Source organism: Castor canadensis, chromosome 11, assembly GCF_047511655.1.
Source record: "Castor canadensis chromosome 11, mCasCan1.hap1v2, whole genome shotgun sequence".
Lineage (NCBI taxonomy): Eukaryota > Metazoa > Chordata > Mammalia > Rodentia > Castoridae > Castor > Castor canadensis.
The window spans coordinates 59641494-59656683 of record NC_133396.1 but is presented as its reverse complement, the minus strand read 5'-3'; the positions used below and the strand labels follow the sequence as shown (position 1 = coordinate 59656683).

At 49.8% G+C, this 15190-nt stretch overlaps 1 protein-coding gene and 7 non-coding genes across 9 annotated transcripts; 4 read left to right on the top strand and 4 right to left on the bottom strand.

The window, feature by feature from the left end:
• The first annotated feature begins 107 nt into the window (after positions 1 to 107).
• Trnak-uuu (transfer RNA lysine (anticodon UUU)) lies at positions 108 to 180 on the top strand. Its single transcript has one exon. It is a non-coding gene; the product is annotated as a tRNA-Lys (tRNA).
• Positions 181 to 797: 617 nt separating this feature from the next.
• Positions 798 to 869, top strand: Trnaq-cug (transfer RNA glutamine (anticodon CUG)). Its single transcript has one exon. It is a non-coding gene; the product is annotated as a tRNA-Gln (tRNA).
• Positions 870 to 1292: 423 nt separating this feature from the next.
• Positions 1293 to 1374, bottom strand: Trnal-uag (transfer RNA leucine (anticodon UAG)). Its single transcript has one exon. It is a non-coding gene; the product is annotated as a tRNA-Leu (tRNA).
• Positions 1375 to 1893: 519 nt separating this feature from the next.
• On the top strand, positions 1894 to 1980 carry Trnar-ucu (transfer RNA arginine (anticodon UCU)). Its single transcript is given in 2 exon segments — positions 1894 to 1930; positions 1945 to 1980. It is a non-coding gene; the product is annotated as a tRNA-Arg (tRNA).
• A 539-nt stretch (positions 1981 to 2519) lies between these two features.
• Positions 2520 to 6513, bottom strand: Hes7 (hes family bHLH transcription factor 7). 2 transcript variants are annotated; one of them, XM_074048940.1, is made up of 6 exons: positions 6416 to 6513; positions 5992 to 6058; positions 5047 to 5726; positions 3969 to 4064; positions 3294 to 3381; positions 2520 to 2986 (listed from the first exon to the last, which is right to left on the bottom strand). In XM_074048940.1, exons 3-6 carry the CDS (start codon positions 5086 to 5088, stop codon positions 2520 to 2522), a joined length of 693 nt encoding a protein of 230 aa, XP_073905041.1. In that variant the 5' UTR covers positions 5089 to 5726; positions 5992 to 6058; positions 6416 to 6513. The 2 variants fall into 2 exon arrangements, with proteins under 2 accessions (XP_073905041.1, XP_020031143.1); XM_020175554.2 differs by lacking the exons at positions 5992 to 6058; positions 6416 to 6513 and having other exon boundaries at positions 5047 to 5768.
• Positions 6514 to 6648: 135 nt separating this feature from the next.
• Positions 6649 to 6719, top strand: Trnag-gcc (transfer RNA glycine (anticodon GCC)). The gene has a single exon. It is a non-coding gene; the product is annotated as a tRNA-Gly (tRNA).
• A 7808-nt stretch (positions 6720 to 14527) lies between these two features.
• Trnas-cga (transfer RNA serine (anticodon CGA)) lies at positions 14528 to 14609 on the bottom strand. The gene has a single exon. It is a non-coding gene; the product is annotated as a tRNA-Ser (tRNA).
• Positions 14610 to 15069: 460 nt separating this feature from the next.
• Trnat-agu (transfer RNA threonine (anticodon AGU)) lies at positions 15070 to 15143 on the bottom strand. Its single transcript has one exon. It is a non-coding gene; the product is annotated as a tRNA-Thr (tRNA).
• Between the last annotated feature and the right edge of the window lie 47 nt (positions 15144 to 15190).

The following is a 15190-nucleotide window of genomic DNA, read 5'->3' as shown; positions in this document are numbered from 1 at the left end:
GTGTCACGGACCTTTGCGGATGCACATAAACCCTTTATCAGATCTGTGAGCTTGCGCTTGCACACGTGGAAACCTCATTTTGATAGAAGAAGAAACAACTAGCACGAGCCCGGATAGCTCAGTCGGTAGAGCATCAGACTTTTAATCTGAGGGTCCAGGGTTCAAGTCCCTGTTCGGGCGTCTGTGTTTTTTTCAACCTTCTGTAACTTGTAAACTTTTAAATTTGGGTATACTTAATATATTCTTCTTTGAACAAAACAGTGGAAAAGATTAACTAAGATACAGTTGTCTTCTTTTAAAAGGAAGTTGTGCTAAGTGGGTCGGGAATATAGTTCCCAGAAGGTAAAATGACAGTAGAGAGAAAGCAGAGCTATTTGACAGCGGTACTGAGGCAAGCTAGCCACGTACACGAATTAAAATTTTCTAGTAGCCACATCAAAAAGAATAAGGAAAAATTAATTTTAGTAATAGGCAAAATTGAATTTAATAATTTTACTTGATCCAATAATTCAGAATCTTAACTTGTAATTAGCATTTTTTAAATCAGTATTTTAGTGAAATTTACCTTTATCGTACAGCCTTCGACTTTATTTTTCTCTTTCAACCTTTCTCCCTCAGCCTTCAGTTTTAGAAGCTAACCGTACATATTATTCATATTCCAGGTGCTCAGTAGCGGTGTCTTACCATGTCCAGCCGTGGTGGTTGATTTGTTTTCTGTAAATGACAAGATGGGGGAGGGGGCGCAAAAGAAGATGTACAGTAATGTGTACAACCTTCGAAAACACAGCAAGACAGGGGGTTCCATGGTGTAATGGTTAGCACTCTGGACTCTGAATCCAGCGATCCGAGTTCAAATCTCGGTGGAACCTTCAGCGTTTTTAGTAGAGACATGATTGTATTTGTTAGTTTTATAACTTTCTCTTATGACCCCAGAGGATCTGATCAAAGGAAAACAAATTAAGATACTATTCTTTGACGTGTTCACAGTGTGTGATAGTTGGACTCAGTAATAGGAGATTGTTACAGAGAGACGGTACAGGAAGTCATTCAGATGTATTAGAAGTTGCGCTAATTTCAAGATATAATCATATTGTATTTGTGGACATGCTTAAAATGGAGATAATTTATGAAGACATGAAGTCACTTCAGTTGTTCAAAGCTGCTCTTGCTTTGGGATACAGACGACAGGTATAATCTGGAAGATCGAGGAGGAAAGTCCTCGAAACCACTAACTCTAGAGATCTTCATAAAACTAGACTTTGTACATTCCAATTAAGAAAAAAACTCCGGCCTGGCAGCGGTGGGATTCGAACCCACGCCTCCGAAGAGACTGGAGCCTAAATCCAGCGCCTTAGACCGCTCGGCCACGCTACCTGGGTGAAAACCATTTATCCCTATTGTCTTCCTAAGAGAGTAGAAGTAAGAAGCTGATATGGAAAATGATGATGCCAAACTAATCTGTACTTCCTTTTCCCACATCCTTCAAGACAAGAACGAGAAACCATCGAGACCCTGAACCGCATAAGTAACATGGCAAACAGAAGAAGCACAAGTACACAGAAATTTACAACAAAACAAGTTTATTTGGTGAGACCCCATCTAGTAATGGAGTACACCTGAGCTGGTTGCACTCCCCAAGCGGGCAGCCAGAGTTTTGCACTCGCTCGGTAGCTCAACTTCGGTTGCACTCGCTCCCTGATCTTTGCTTGCCTGCGTGCCCTCACTGACACCTGGCTCACGTGCTTTGTGCTGGCTACTTCCCGGCTGGCTTCTGAGCTCTTAATCACCAGCTCCTGGTACGCCCCGCCCAATTTCCTCGCACACTCCCCTCCGCCCCCCCACCCCTTTCCATGCTAGTACCCGTAAGCGGCGAGACGCCGCCGCCCGCCAGGTGGCTCTGTGGCGCAATGGATAGCGCATTGGACTTCTAGTGACGAAAAAGCGATTCAAAGGTTGTGGGTTCGAATCCCACCAGAGTCGGTTTTATTTCTTTTCTTTTTTCGGCTTTCACTTAAAGGCCCTCATCTCCTTCGCCATTCCCTATATCTGTTTTTTACTTGGTTTCAGTTCCAACCTCAGGCTCCACTCTGCTCTCTTCTTTACTTACCTGTCTGCCCCGGAGCTTGGGCTGTGGAGAGCAGGACTGGGGATGGGAGACAGAAGGGAAAGGAAAGTGGGTGTGGACGCCGAGATAAAGGCAGGCCCCTGGCTCGGGGACACACGGGGATTTAATAACCACTTTATTCCATGCACTAGGGACTTGGGAAGGGACTAGGACTGGGCTGGAGCAGAGAGGGTACAATCCTAGACGCAGGGTAGTGGGGCAGGGAAAAGGGACAGGAACCAGGGAAATATATATTTATATAGATACTCTAATATAGACCACATCTCACCCGCGCGCTGAGCCCGCGCGCCCCGCCGCCCTCCCCAACACCTCGCCCGGACGCCCGGGTCCCTCTGCTGCCCTCAGGCTGGAGTCTCTACCCCACCCCCAGCCTCTGCTCCCATCCCTCCAAAGCTCAGGGCCAAGGTCTCCAGAAAGCGGGCGGTGGGAGCGGCGGGGCCTTGGGCGCCCCGTCTTGTCTGTAAGGTGGCGGCGGCGGCGGCAGCAGTCCGGTGAGGGGCGCTGACGCGCCGGAATCCCCAGAGCGTGGGGAGCAGTGGGATGGGGACCACGCGCAGCGCGGGCTGGGGGGACCCTGGTGCACTGGGGGGCGCTGATGCAGCGCTGAGCCAAGGGTTGGTGCGGCGGGGTCCAGCGGTGGACGTGGCGCTGGAGGCCTCGCATCTATCGGCTCGGGCCGGGGCGGTTTGGGGCGCAGGTAGCCGTGCAGCACAGAGAAAAGCTGGGCGCGGGCGGCGGGGCTGGCGTCGTGCGCGAAAGCCGCCAAGCGAAGCAGGCATTCGCGGAAACCGGACAAGTAGCAGCTGGCGAGCGCCTCGGCGTCCTGGGCTGGGGACCGGGGAACCCCTGGAGCCGCGGCGGTGGGTGCGGCCGGCGGGAGGACAGGCGGGCAGGGCAGGGGCCCAGCAGGGGTGAGGGAAGGGACGGGGCGCAGAGATACCGAGGTCAGACAGGCGCACAGACAGAGGCAGGAAGCCAGATGGATGGATAGAGGGGAAAATGAGGGAGACACAGAGACAGACACGCGCGGGTGTTATTAACCTCGCCTCGGAGCAGAACCTGCCACTCCCCAAGCCCGCCGTCCACCGCAGAGCCCGCCCCAGCTTCCCCGGCCCGAGCCTCCGGGGGTCCCCCTCCCTCCCTCCGCTGCCCCACCCCCGCGCTGTACCCGGGGGCTCCACCCGGCTTCGCTCCCTCAAGTAGCCCACGGCGAACTCCAGTATCTCTGCTTTCTCCAGCTTCGGGTTCCGGAGGTTCTACAGGCGGGAGGGGAGGGCGCAGAGACAGAAAGGGGTGGGGAGAGAGGGGGAAAGTGGCAGGGGGAAGAAGGGAGGGGCGGATACGGGAGCTGGGGGGTGCCCCCGGATCGCATTTGCGCGCTGCCCATAGAACGTGCGAGCAAATGTGGAGTGAGATGACCAAGATGGTCCTGTCCCACCCTGAGACGAAACTGTCCGACCCGACCGGATGGAACCAACTGCCGACGTGTGAGAAAGGTGTTTGAAACAGCAACCCAGGGAGTGAAAAACACCGGCAGAACTGAAGCTGGCTGATATGAGGGGGGTGGGGGAGGGGAGGGGACATTTAGAGACCCAACGAGTGAGATCGACCCACCCTGGGAACGAAATTTGCAGAGCCAGACGGGAAACTTACAGACCCGCGAGGAGGTGAAGATAGCGTTCTGAGAGTGAGAGGGGGTCTGGGATGGCATTCCAAGGACCGGGCTCGGGTCAGGACACCTTGGGGCCTGGGTTGCCACTCCAACCTATTTCCCCACCCCAGTGGAAAGCCCTGGGCATGAGAACAGGAAGCTTGGGGGTCCGGGGCTGGAGGAAGAACTGACCTGGTCCCGGGTCCGCTCCAGTAGCAGCAGCCTCAGCTCTTCCAGACTACGGTTGATGCGGTCCCGGCGCCGCTTCTCTACAAGCGGCTTCAGCATCTACGACCAGCGGGAAAAGGAGAGCCGGCCAATGGGACCGAGACTCAGCGCCGCCACGCCGGCGTCCTCCTTGTAACCCTTCCCAAGACCCCAGATTTGTCTAGAGCCGGGGACCCATTCGATCCCTCTCCGCTCAACACCGTAGGGACCGTTTCTGTAGCTCACCATCTCTCTCTCTCTCTCTCTCTCATCTCTCACTTCCTCACCTCTTCTCTCCTCTCCCTCTCTCTCTCTTCCTCGCCTCTCTTCTCTCCCTCTCTCCCTCTCCCTCGTCCTCCCTCCTCCCCTCTCTTTGTCTCTCTGGGTATTTTTTGTGTTTTTGTGGGGGGGTTTGTTTTTTTGGTATGTCTCGGACTGGTGCGGTCTCTGTCTCGGTGGAGAACTTTGGGGACCCTCTTTGCGCCCAGGCAAGTGGGCGGGACCGTGCAGGGCTCAGAGCTGGCTGCCTTGAGTGTAGAAAGGGAGACACCTAGCGCGACCGTGCCTCCTCTTCTCCCTCAAAGCCGTCTAGGCCATCACCCTTCTCCGCTGGTTGTTCTTAAATCTCCCACCGCTTTCAAAGACCTGGATCTCGGACTCCTGGAGCCAATGCTTAGGGCTTCTCCGCAAGCCAGCAGTGGGGCAACTCTGGCTCAGAGCCCTCGTGCAGCGAGTGTTCATCCTCTCCTCCCTTGGCTCCGTCCTCCTCTTGCTTATTTTATTCAAATTTTAGCCCTTTCCCGAGCCCTCCATTATTCAAGCGCCAAGACCTCTGCTTCTGCCGCCCACGCAGGGCCTGCTGTGACCCTGTCCCCTTCTTCATACATACATACATGCAGTTGCCCCTCCAGATCCTGGCTGCTCGGGTCCCCCACTCCCGCCTCCCTCAGCACCTCGCCTCTTTCAACCCTCGGTCCCCAGCCTCACCCCTAAACCACAATGTCAGAGCCCAGGTCTCCGGACTGAACTAGGGACCTCTGCTCCCTCCCCACCTGCTTCTCACCTTGGGGCCGTCCCTATTCTCAGCTCGATCCCGGGTGACCATTGCTCCTCCGGACCCTGGCGCGGACCGGATCCCAGCTTGCCTTGATCCTTATATCCCGCGGCGCCTGGGTAGGAGGGATAGGACACGGCCCCGCCCCCTGCTGCAGCGCAAGGACCCCGGCACGAGGCTCCCGGAAAGACAAGGGGTGAAGTGGGGAGGGGAATGAGAGGAACTGGCCTGGGAGTATGGGAATGATGGGGGAATGGCGCTGGTTTAAGGACCATAAGGCTGTATAATGAGGCGGGACCCAGCTGAATGCAGGAGGCTATTAGGGGGAGGGGGAATTTAAGTGATTTGAGACAGAACTCAGGAGTGAAATTTCAGAGTTCTCCTAGAATTGCGGCTTCCTTGGAGATGTATTGCACCCCCACTAGCACTGAAATAAAAGTTAGTATCCCTCAGCCTGCAGGCTGAATATTATTTATCTTTCCCCCAAATTCCCCTTCTGCTTGGCATAGGAAGCTACCCCCAGTAGGCTGTGCAGATCTGCCTGATTCAACCGGTGCTCTACTTGGCGATGGCAAAGATGCTCTGTCCCATTTAGTCCGTTTTACTCGATTCCTCCAATATCTGCGCACTGCTCTAGGCTTGCACGGTCCATACAGAGAAATGCAGAAGTCTAGCTCATCCCCGCATATCTAGTGAAAAGGTCAGGATGTCATCAAGCAGTTAGTATAGAAGCAACGTCGAATGGGTGCTCCAAGAAAAGGAAGTTCTAGGAAGAAGGGTTAAGTCTTTAGAACATACGTAGGAGTGGAGAGATCTTTCCACTTACAAGCATTTCGATTAAAACAAAATTTAGGAGTATGGCTAATGCGGCACCTCACATAGTGCGCCAGAAAGCAAAGAGTGAGTTTTCCTAAAGGGACAAGAAAGGGATACAAAAAAGGGATCAACACCCACCTCACACCAAGAGCATAACCTTCTGAAGAAGGATGCATGAACACTTGGAGACTTCAGGAGGAAGTGCCTGAGAAGATAAATCAGAAATGTAATAGGACAGCAAAAGTGCTCGGGACAAGGACACGGAAAGACAAGGTTACTAACCGAGACACACGGTAGTTGTGGAGTCAAAAAAAAGAGCGGGGCTTCCTCCAACCCCTTCGAGAGCCCCTCCACACTTTGGGTTTGTTTCTCAAGGGCTGCCTTGCCAAAGCCCTAGCGGGAGGGATCCAGACTTTGAGGAGGGGGCTCCCATTTGGGATCAGGACCCCCAGCGCATCCCACCTCCCACTACCTCGGCCAAATGGGATCACAGATGTGTGACTCCAGCAGTCCCCACAGCCCCCCTCCTTGGGAACCTGGGCTCGGGTTGAGTTTTTCTCACCTGCACGCGAGGCTCGGGGCCCTGGGCTGTTCGCACCCGGGTGTGGGGCCGCCCCTGGCCATATGGAGTAGCTTTATGGTCCGGTGGCCGGATCTAGGCGGGAGGAGGAATGAGCGGGTGCTCCACCCACGTCAACCATTCCGGGCCACCCCTTTCTTGAGCCTATCCGCCTAACCAGTTGGCTCCGCCTTTTACAAGCTCAGGTAGGCTCATCAAAAGTAGGGTGCTTACTTGCATTGGTGGTTCAGTGGTAGAATTCTCGCCTGCCACGCGGGAGGCCCGGGTTCGATTCCCGGCCAATGCAATAGCTCGCCTTTTTTTTTTTTTTTTTCTCCTCTTCCTACTTTCCACAGGAGAGATAAATTTGACCTAAAGAACATCTTTAAACACTTAACTGTAGCTTTTTGACTGTCACAGAGTTGGAAGCTCCGGATCTAGACCCTGATCCGCACGTCCTCACACTTCCCTCCTCCCAGTCTGAGGGTGCTGTTGTCACCCCACCCCTCTCTCCGCCCCTGGCCCGCCCCTCCACAGGCGAGACCCTGAGAAAGGACACAGCGCTCGAATCCCCTCCCCGGGGGGTCCTCTCGGCCTCGGCGGGGAGAGGGCGAGCCCCCCACCCCCAAGTCCTTGCTCTTCTTTCCACTTCTCTTCCTCTCCCTCTCATGTTCAGTTCTCTGAAGCGCACTTTTTCCCCAAGTCCATGGGTCTGCGCTTTTTTTGTCTCGCATTTTTCGGGTCTCTGAGTGCCTCTTGGCGACTCCAGGTCTCTTAGCGACTTCTGCTCAGAGTCTGTCTGGGTCCCTCCGGCCTCTGAGTCTGCGTCTCTCGTCTCCCGGGTCTCTGGTCCTGTCCCCGTCTCGCTGCCTCTCCGTCTCTGCGTCTCTCCGGGGTGTCTCTTCCTCTCTCCGGGGCTCGGTCGCCTCCCGGAACTTTCTGTGCTCCCACGCTTTTGCCATCCCCTGGGAAGCTCGCTCGCTCGCTCGCACCTCCAGGTTCCTGACACCTCCCCTCCCCGCCCCTTCCCGACCGCTTTGATCCCGCACGCGTCTAGCTGGCGGGCCGAGCCGCGGGCGCATGGCCACCTGCTGTGGTCACTTGTGAACCAGGACTCGCTGCGCTGGCTCTCCGCTCTCTTCCGGCGCGTTCCGCCTCCCTCGGTGCCCCTCCTGCCCCTGTGTCCCCCTGCTGCCGGGGCTTGTGCGGGCCCGGTCTCCCTCGCGCCAGTGTAGTTGCAGATCTTAGTCTATGTCAGGGTCTCTCTCTGGCTTCTGTCTCATGTCTCCTTGACCCTGTTTCATCTGGGCGGGAGGCTGGGTCTCCGTCTGGATTGTGTCAATGTCAGGCAATGCGCTCTTCTCAGCTCTAAGCCCCAGAAGGAAATCGTAGAACAGCCCTGTCATCTGCATGTGTGCGCAGATGCTGTAATCCATTCACTCCGCCGAGATCTGTGGGTCCCGTGTGCCCACTAAGGTTAGGCGTTGTGGGTACATAGAGTTCTGTGCTCTCCTAAAACATACATGACAGTAGGGAAAGACAGAAAATCACAAGAAAGCAGAAAATAGCGTGGGATAATTTTAGGTAAGACTGGGAGTGGAGGGCGAACAACGCATGGAGTATACTTGAGAGTGAAGTGCTTCTTTAGTCCCAGTGCTCACAGACAGTCGCTAGAGGAGGTAACGAGTGCCCCAGTGTGGGCAGTTATGATCCAGGCAAAGTGAATAGCAAGTACAAAGGACTTGAGATAGGAAAAGGCTTTGCCAGTGGGAGTTAGGGAGAGTCAATGAACCCGGGAGAGAATTTGGGAATGATGGAGATAAAGATAAGAATGGCCTTGGAACCTCCCCAAAAGTTTGGGTTTAGTCTAAATGCAGTGGGAAGCAGGTGGAGAAACGTCGTCAGAACTGTCTTCTCTGACTTCTTTGGGGGCTGGGGGTGCAACTCAGAGGTAGAGTGCTTGCCTAGCTTGTCCAGGGTCCTGGGTTTGATCCCCAGCACCAAAGAACAAAAACGAACAAACAAAAACTTTGGAGGTGGTCTTAGTGTCCTGCCTGTCTTCCTAGCCTAGTAACTGAAGCGATAAAGACCACTTCTTCTTCAAGAAAGAAGAGCAACCAGAGAGCTCACCCTTCTCACACCAACCCTCTGTCTGCTGGGGTGGTGCACACCTGTAATCCTAGCTACTCAGGAGGTGGAGATCAGCTGATCAAATTTCTAGGCCAGTGGGGATAAAATGTGCCCCAATAGCTGTGCATGGTGTCATTCTAGCTACAGGGCAAAAACTCCAGACTCTATCCCAAAAATAACTAAAGCAAAAAGAGGCTGAGGATGAGGGCCTCCTAGCAAGCAGGAGGCCCTTAGTTTAAACCCCAGTACCAAAAAAAAAAGAAGTGCTATAGGTGGTTTGAGGAGAAAGATGTGAAATGTTCATTTTGAAAATAAAAACAATTCTTCTGGGTTAAGAGAATAGGTTTTGTAAGCAGGCTGAGAGCCTATTTGAGATGTAAGGCCAAGAATTTCAAGTGCACAGACCAATTCACCATAAAGCTCAGGAGTGCTCACACAGACAGACCCAAGGGAGGGTCCCATGTGGATGCTGACAGGGCCAGAACTTCTGTCAATTCTGCAAACATTAGATAGTTTAACCCCAAGGGGTAAAGACCAGTCTCTTCTGCGTTGCATTCTCTTCATGGTGTTAGAGTGGCAGTGGGCATCTGGGAGCTCTGATAGTGGGGAAAGATTTTCGGGCTTATGGGATAGGTTTCTGTGCTGTCAGTCATTTCCAAATATCCTTAAGTTAGCCTAGACATCTGGCATAGGAATAGCTTAGAGAATAGTCTTGTTGGTGCCTTACTGTGAGGGTGCAGGAACAGAATTTCTGACACACATGATTTGAAAGCTCTTGGCACTGTAAGAATCTGGGTGACATAGGAGCAGCAAGATCTGAAGTACACAGACTGGCCAGCAGCCGGTCTGTATGCAGGCAATTAATTAAAACAAATAAGTTATTTTTCTGGACTTCGTGGCATTTTTCAGCTTTTTATTTTTTATTAATTTATTAATTATCATTATTAATTTTGAGACAGAGTCTTGTTATGTTGCACAGGCTGGCCTTGAACTCCTGGTCTCACTCGATCCTCCTTACAGCCACCTCCCTAATAGCTGGACTACAAGCATGTGTCACCTCACCTGGCTGTGAACTTTTTAAATTTGTAAATTGTTGTGCTATGTTTTACTTTGAATATTATTTTTGCACCCAATTTTGTATTTTTTCTTAAAGATTATTTAGTCTTCAGGCCTTCAAAACCTAGAGTTGCCCTGGAGTGAGACTCATTGGATAGACAGACTGGGTAATTTTTCTCCAGTGAATTGCTCTGGTAGAGATGTGAGCTGTGATGACAGCCCTACTGCAGTCCCCAGTGTGCCTGTGTCTGAGGGTGCTGGTGGGGGTCTCTATGCATTTTGCATGCCTCTGTGTCAGCAAGGGCCTGTGTTATGCTGTGGTTGTGTCCTTGTACACAGTGGCCTCATGGCATGTATATAGGCATCTGTACCTCCAGCCTCTTCCTGGCTGCCCTCTCAACAGTGAGTCACACTGGGAGATGGGGGAGGGGAAATGGTGCCTCCATGGAGTCAGGTATCAGGAAGGAACAGAGTCTAGCACAGCTGGTGGAGCATCCTAAGTTCCCCTCTCCAGGTGTGATGTCTCCCCAGTCCTGGGTTCCAACATTCTGCTCCTCCCTCTTCAGTTGTTCAAAGGGAAGGCTGACTTCCTGGGACTTCCTAGGTGCTAGATAAGAGAGTTCCTGGCTAGTTTCTGCTGGGTTTTGGGGGGGGGAGAGGGAGGGGGTGGAGTGGGTGGTAAGGGAGGGGGTGGGGGCAGGGGGGAGAAATAAAAATTAAATTAAATAAAAAATATATATATATAAAAGAGAGTTCCTGGAGGGTTGGGCTCTGGGAGTTTAGGAGTGGGGAAGAGGGAGGATCAGGCCCGTGAGCCAAGGGAAGAACCATGTGGACAATTTCTAGGGCCACAAAGCAAACTTTTAGGGTCTGGCCTCCTTCAGTTGCCTTTGGTACCAAAAATTAAAAAAATAGTCAGGGCTGGTGGAGTGGCTCAAGTGGTACAGTGCCTCCAAAGCTACATCTCCCCTCAAAAAAGAAAATAGAGGCAGAATCACAGATCCTAGAATAGAAGAGGCAGTGAAAGCACTTCAGAAACTATAAAGCTGCCAGATGCAAAAGGCTGACTCTGACACTCCTTCATGCTTAGTACATATTTACAGGGTGCATTGTGGTACCAAATCTATTCTAATCTCTGGGTAGATGGCCCCCCCAAAAATAGGCAATGTTCTCTGTCCTTAGGTTGTGCAGTCTGTTGAGGAAACAGTCAATGGGATTACATATGTGCACCACCAAGCCCTGCTCTGAATTTTAATTTTTATATAATTTCAACCATTTAGAAAAGTTGCAAAAATAGTACAAGGAATGTCTATATATTCTTCTTCTCAAGACCATTGGTTGTTTTGTTTTATTTGGGCTTTTTTGGTTTTTGGAGGGTTTTTTTGCAGTACTGCGGTTTGAGCTCAGGGATCCATGCTTGGAGCTCTATCACAGAAGCAGTGGCCCCTGTCAGTTGTTTGCATTTTTCCATTTGCTTTGCCATTTCTCTCCAACTAATATATGGATATAAAATATTTGTCTTCTAAACTATTTGAGGGTAAAAATGGAAATTTTATACCCTTTTGCCTCTAGTTACTCAGTGTGTATTTCCTGACAACAAGGACATTAAAAGTATGTTGCATAATGGTACAAAGCCAGGATGTTAAAATCAATGCAGTTCTCTCATTGAATCCATCAACATTCATATCTCCTCAATTGTTCCATGATAGCCTTACTTTTTTCAATCCAGGATCACACATTATATTTAATCATTTATATCTCTTCAGTCTGATTTAATCTAGAAAAATCTTTGTGGCTTTTGCCTTGACAGTTTTAAAGAATTCAGAACCATTATTTGATAGAATGTCCATTTGTTTTGTTTTGTCTTGTCTTGTTTTTTTGTTTGTTTGTTTTTGAGACAGCATCTTTATACCTTTTCTTGGACTAGCCTCAAACTCAAGATCCTCCTGCTTCCACTTCCCAAAGTAGCTGGGATTATAGACACAAACACCATCCCCGGATTGGAATGTCCCTTAGTTTGGTTTCTCTGATGCTTTCTTCACAGTTAGGGTCAAGTTATTCGGGTTATGCAGTTTCGGCAGGAACACTACCACAGAAGTGACAGTGTCCTTCTTAGTGCATCAGAGGACACAGGTTGGTTCATTCTGGCACCAAATATTTTCCTCATTCATGTGGCTCCACTGTAATGTTACATTTTTTTCTTTAGTAATTAATGTGTGCTTTGGGGGAAGATATTTAAAACCATTATTTTTAGCTCATTGAAAATTCACTCACTAGTTTGGTATCCATTGCTGATTTCTAACTCCTGCACTGCTTGTATAGTAATTAGTTGGCAGTTTGCTATAAGAAGGAGCTTTCCAACCAGACAGAGTGGTACGCACCTGTAATCCAGCACTTGATAGGCAAGGGTAGGCAAGGCAGGAGAACCTGGAGTTCAGAGCCAGTGTAGGCTATATATAGCGAGACCCTGTCTCAAACCACACCCCTTCAAAGAGCTTTCCTTTCCTTGACCCTATCTATTTATTTATATTGCTAAAAACTGGATTCTTATGTTACCCTGTGAGTTTTAATCCATTTCAATCATTATCTACTTAAGTGCTAAAACTGGCCCAAATTTAGTAAATGGGAATTTCTGTGGGCTGCAGCCCATCCCTGCTGTCTTTTTGTTATTTACCGGACATTCTTTGATCACTTATTTTCTAGTCCAACACAATGTTCCAAGATAATCTGATAACTCCCCAATGCCAGTCCTGGAATCAGCTTTTTCTCCAAGTAGCTTTGGTTCATTTTAGTAGAGAATGGTATTTAATAGCCAAGGTCTGGGCTCTGTGCTCATCACTACTGGTGTATCATTTCTTCTAGCATCTGTGGTCACAGGTAGACATACATGTATGTGTCTGTATAGTATACATATGTATACTATATGTATATTTTGTGTGTCTATACATTTATTTTGATACCTATACACATTAAAACCACAAGTTCATATTAACACCCCCATTGGCACATTTTGAAGAGAAAAATGACATAATCTGATTTATGTTTTAAAGGGATCACTCTCTGCCCAATGTGTTAAGAGTAGCCTGTAAGGAAGAGAAGACAGGAGTCTGAAGTTATAGCTTGCCAGCCTGTACAAGGCTCTGGCTTCAATTTCCAGCATCCCAAGAGAATGGGAAGTAGTTTAGGGACTACTATAATAATCTAGGAGAGATAGATTGGTCCAGGGTGTAGTAGTGAAGGTAGTAACAAGCAATAAGATGCTTGACATGTTTAAAAACAAAATTTCTGACTGATTCAATGTGCAGTGTGAGAAAAAGAAAAATCAGGGATAATTCTAAAGTATTTAGCCTTGTGACTAAGGAATGGAATTTCCATTTACTGAGATGGAAAGACTATAGGTAAAACAGCTTTGGGAAAGAAGGAAGGCCAGGAGTTTGATTTGCATATTTTAAGTTGGTGATCCCTAGTAGATATCCAAGTAGAGACCATACATGGGCAATAGGATAGAAGAAGATGAATTTGGGAAAGCATTCTAGAGCTGAAGGTGAACATTTCGGATGATTTCATGTACTGCTTGGTATTTAAAGCCCTGAGACTGGCAATCAATAAGGTAGAGAGCACACGTACAAGAGAGGCAATTGAAAAATTGAGCCTTGGGAAGACTCTGACAGTTAGAGATCCTGGGGTCAGGAGTCTGTGAGTGAGCTGCTAAGAAAGTGGGAGGAATATTAGAAGGGTGTGGTGGGCTAGAAGGCAAGTGAAAAGAAGAGAGCAAGCACGGAGCTGGCTGCATTAACCAGCGGTCAATGGATTTGCAGTGGATGGTCATTTGCTAACCTTAACAAGGGCAGCTTTGATGGGAGCAGGGGTGTCTGGTTGCAGAGTGTTCAAGGGAGATAAAAAGATGGAGCCATGAGTATACGTACTTGTACAGGACAGCAGAGAAACAGAGAGACAGTAGGGAGTGTGGGATCACAAAAATGTCTTGGTCTGTTTTCTGGCCTTTTCCTCAATTGGTTAGATCATCGATTTTAGAATTTATAAGATTTATTTAGCTCATGATTCTGGAAACTGGGAAGTATACGAGCATGATGGGGGTATAGCTGACAAGTCTTCTTGCTGCACAAACTGGTCAAGACATCATTAGCCAGACAGAGCAATCAAACTTGTTGGGGTCTCTCTTCCTCTTCTTTTAAAGCTACCGTTATCAAGGGGGTCCCACTCTTACGATCTTATGTAATATCAATTATTGCCCAACCGCCCTATCTCCAATTAACATATGAATTGGGGAATTAAGTTTCCAACACATGAACAGTTGGACACATTCAAGCCATAGCAGGTAGCTTTTGTGGTCTTGCTTGTTCTAAATGGAGAAATCACAATGTCTGTAGGCCAATGACTATACTCCAGCATAAAGGAAAATATGGTATAGAAAAGAGATCAATGTCCTTATGGAGGCCAAAGCGGATAAGAAATCCGGTAGATATAAAAGTTGACCATTGTTTAGTGGAAACGTTCTTCTGCAGTAAAGAGGGGAAAGAACGATGGTCACAGATTCGGGTGGGTGTGTAGATAGGCACGATTGTAGATGTCTGCGAGAAACTATCCAGAAAGCTGTATTTTCTCAATGATACAGGGAGTAGAGCTGAGGCGAGGTGAAGGAGAGATTCGTGGTCTGAGGTGAGAGAAGCAATGAAGTATAGTGAGACGCTGAATGCTTAGGGAAACATAATACGGTTGTTATGAATTGAAACTGGCAATAAAAAGGCTTTTTGCAGGTAGGCAGTGCTCGAACCTCACTAGAGGGCGATGGCGCGCTGGCCGCGGGTGGCTGAGTTCCCGCGCCGGCTTCTTCAAAGGAAGAAAGGACTAGAAAACAAATTGCTCTTCCCCCACAGAGGAAGCAGTAGCCGTTACCAAAACCACCGCCGCTGTGAGCAGGATTCGAACCTGCGCGGGGAGACCCCATTGGATTTCGAGTCCAACGCCTTAACCACTCGGCCATCACAGCCGCGTGCGGCCTCGGCCCTGCGCAACTATTGCTGCCCATCAATGCGCCTGCCTCCTGCAGCCCCGCCTTTGTTGTCCCAAAGATGCCTGGGCGCATGCGCCACGGTTCCTCTCGGCTCGGCGGCGACGTGCTGACCTTCCTGAACAGCTATCCTGTCCTGTTGCCGTGGCAGCGTTCCGGTGCTCCCACCCCTCCCGGAGCCACAGAATAGCCCCAACAAAACGAGCCCACATCCGAGTCCAGTCCCCCGTACGGTTAGGGACAGTGAGATAAGATGCCTCCTGGATCTTGAAAGCGAAATGGAGCTTAGCTTCCAAATGCATACTAAAAGTGCACAGAAACAGAGGCCCAAAGGGGAAGGCTCGATAAGAATTTTTGACGGGGTGTGGCAGAAACACCCTTCGGGATGGTTGCGGTTTATTCTCTTCGCAGCAATAATAGACTGCCTTCTCACCGCCCGAGGCACCGCTGGGATTCGAACCCAGGATCTCCTGTTTACTAGACAGGCGCTTTAACCAGCTAAGCCACGGCGCCGGACGGACCAGTAGTGAGTCTATGCCTAGATCAGCCGTTAATTGGTG

Bases quoted from the DNA above. Each gene is read 5' to 3' on its own strand.
- Hes7 (XM_074048940.1), bottom strand. From the start codon at position 5,088: ATGGTCACCCGGGATCGAGCTGAGAATAGGGACGGCCCCAAG. The intron at 3,382-3,968 runs GTCAGTTCTTCC...TCCCGCCTGTAG, and splicing joins TGGAGCGGACCCGGGACCAG to AACCTCCGGAACCCGAAGCT. The intron at 2,987-3,293 runs GTACAGCGCGGG...CGGCCGCACCCA, and splicing joins AAGCCGGGTGGAGCCCCCGG to CCGCCGCGGCTCCAGGGGTT.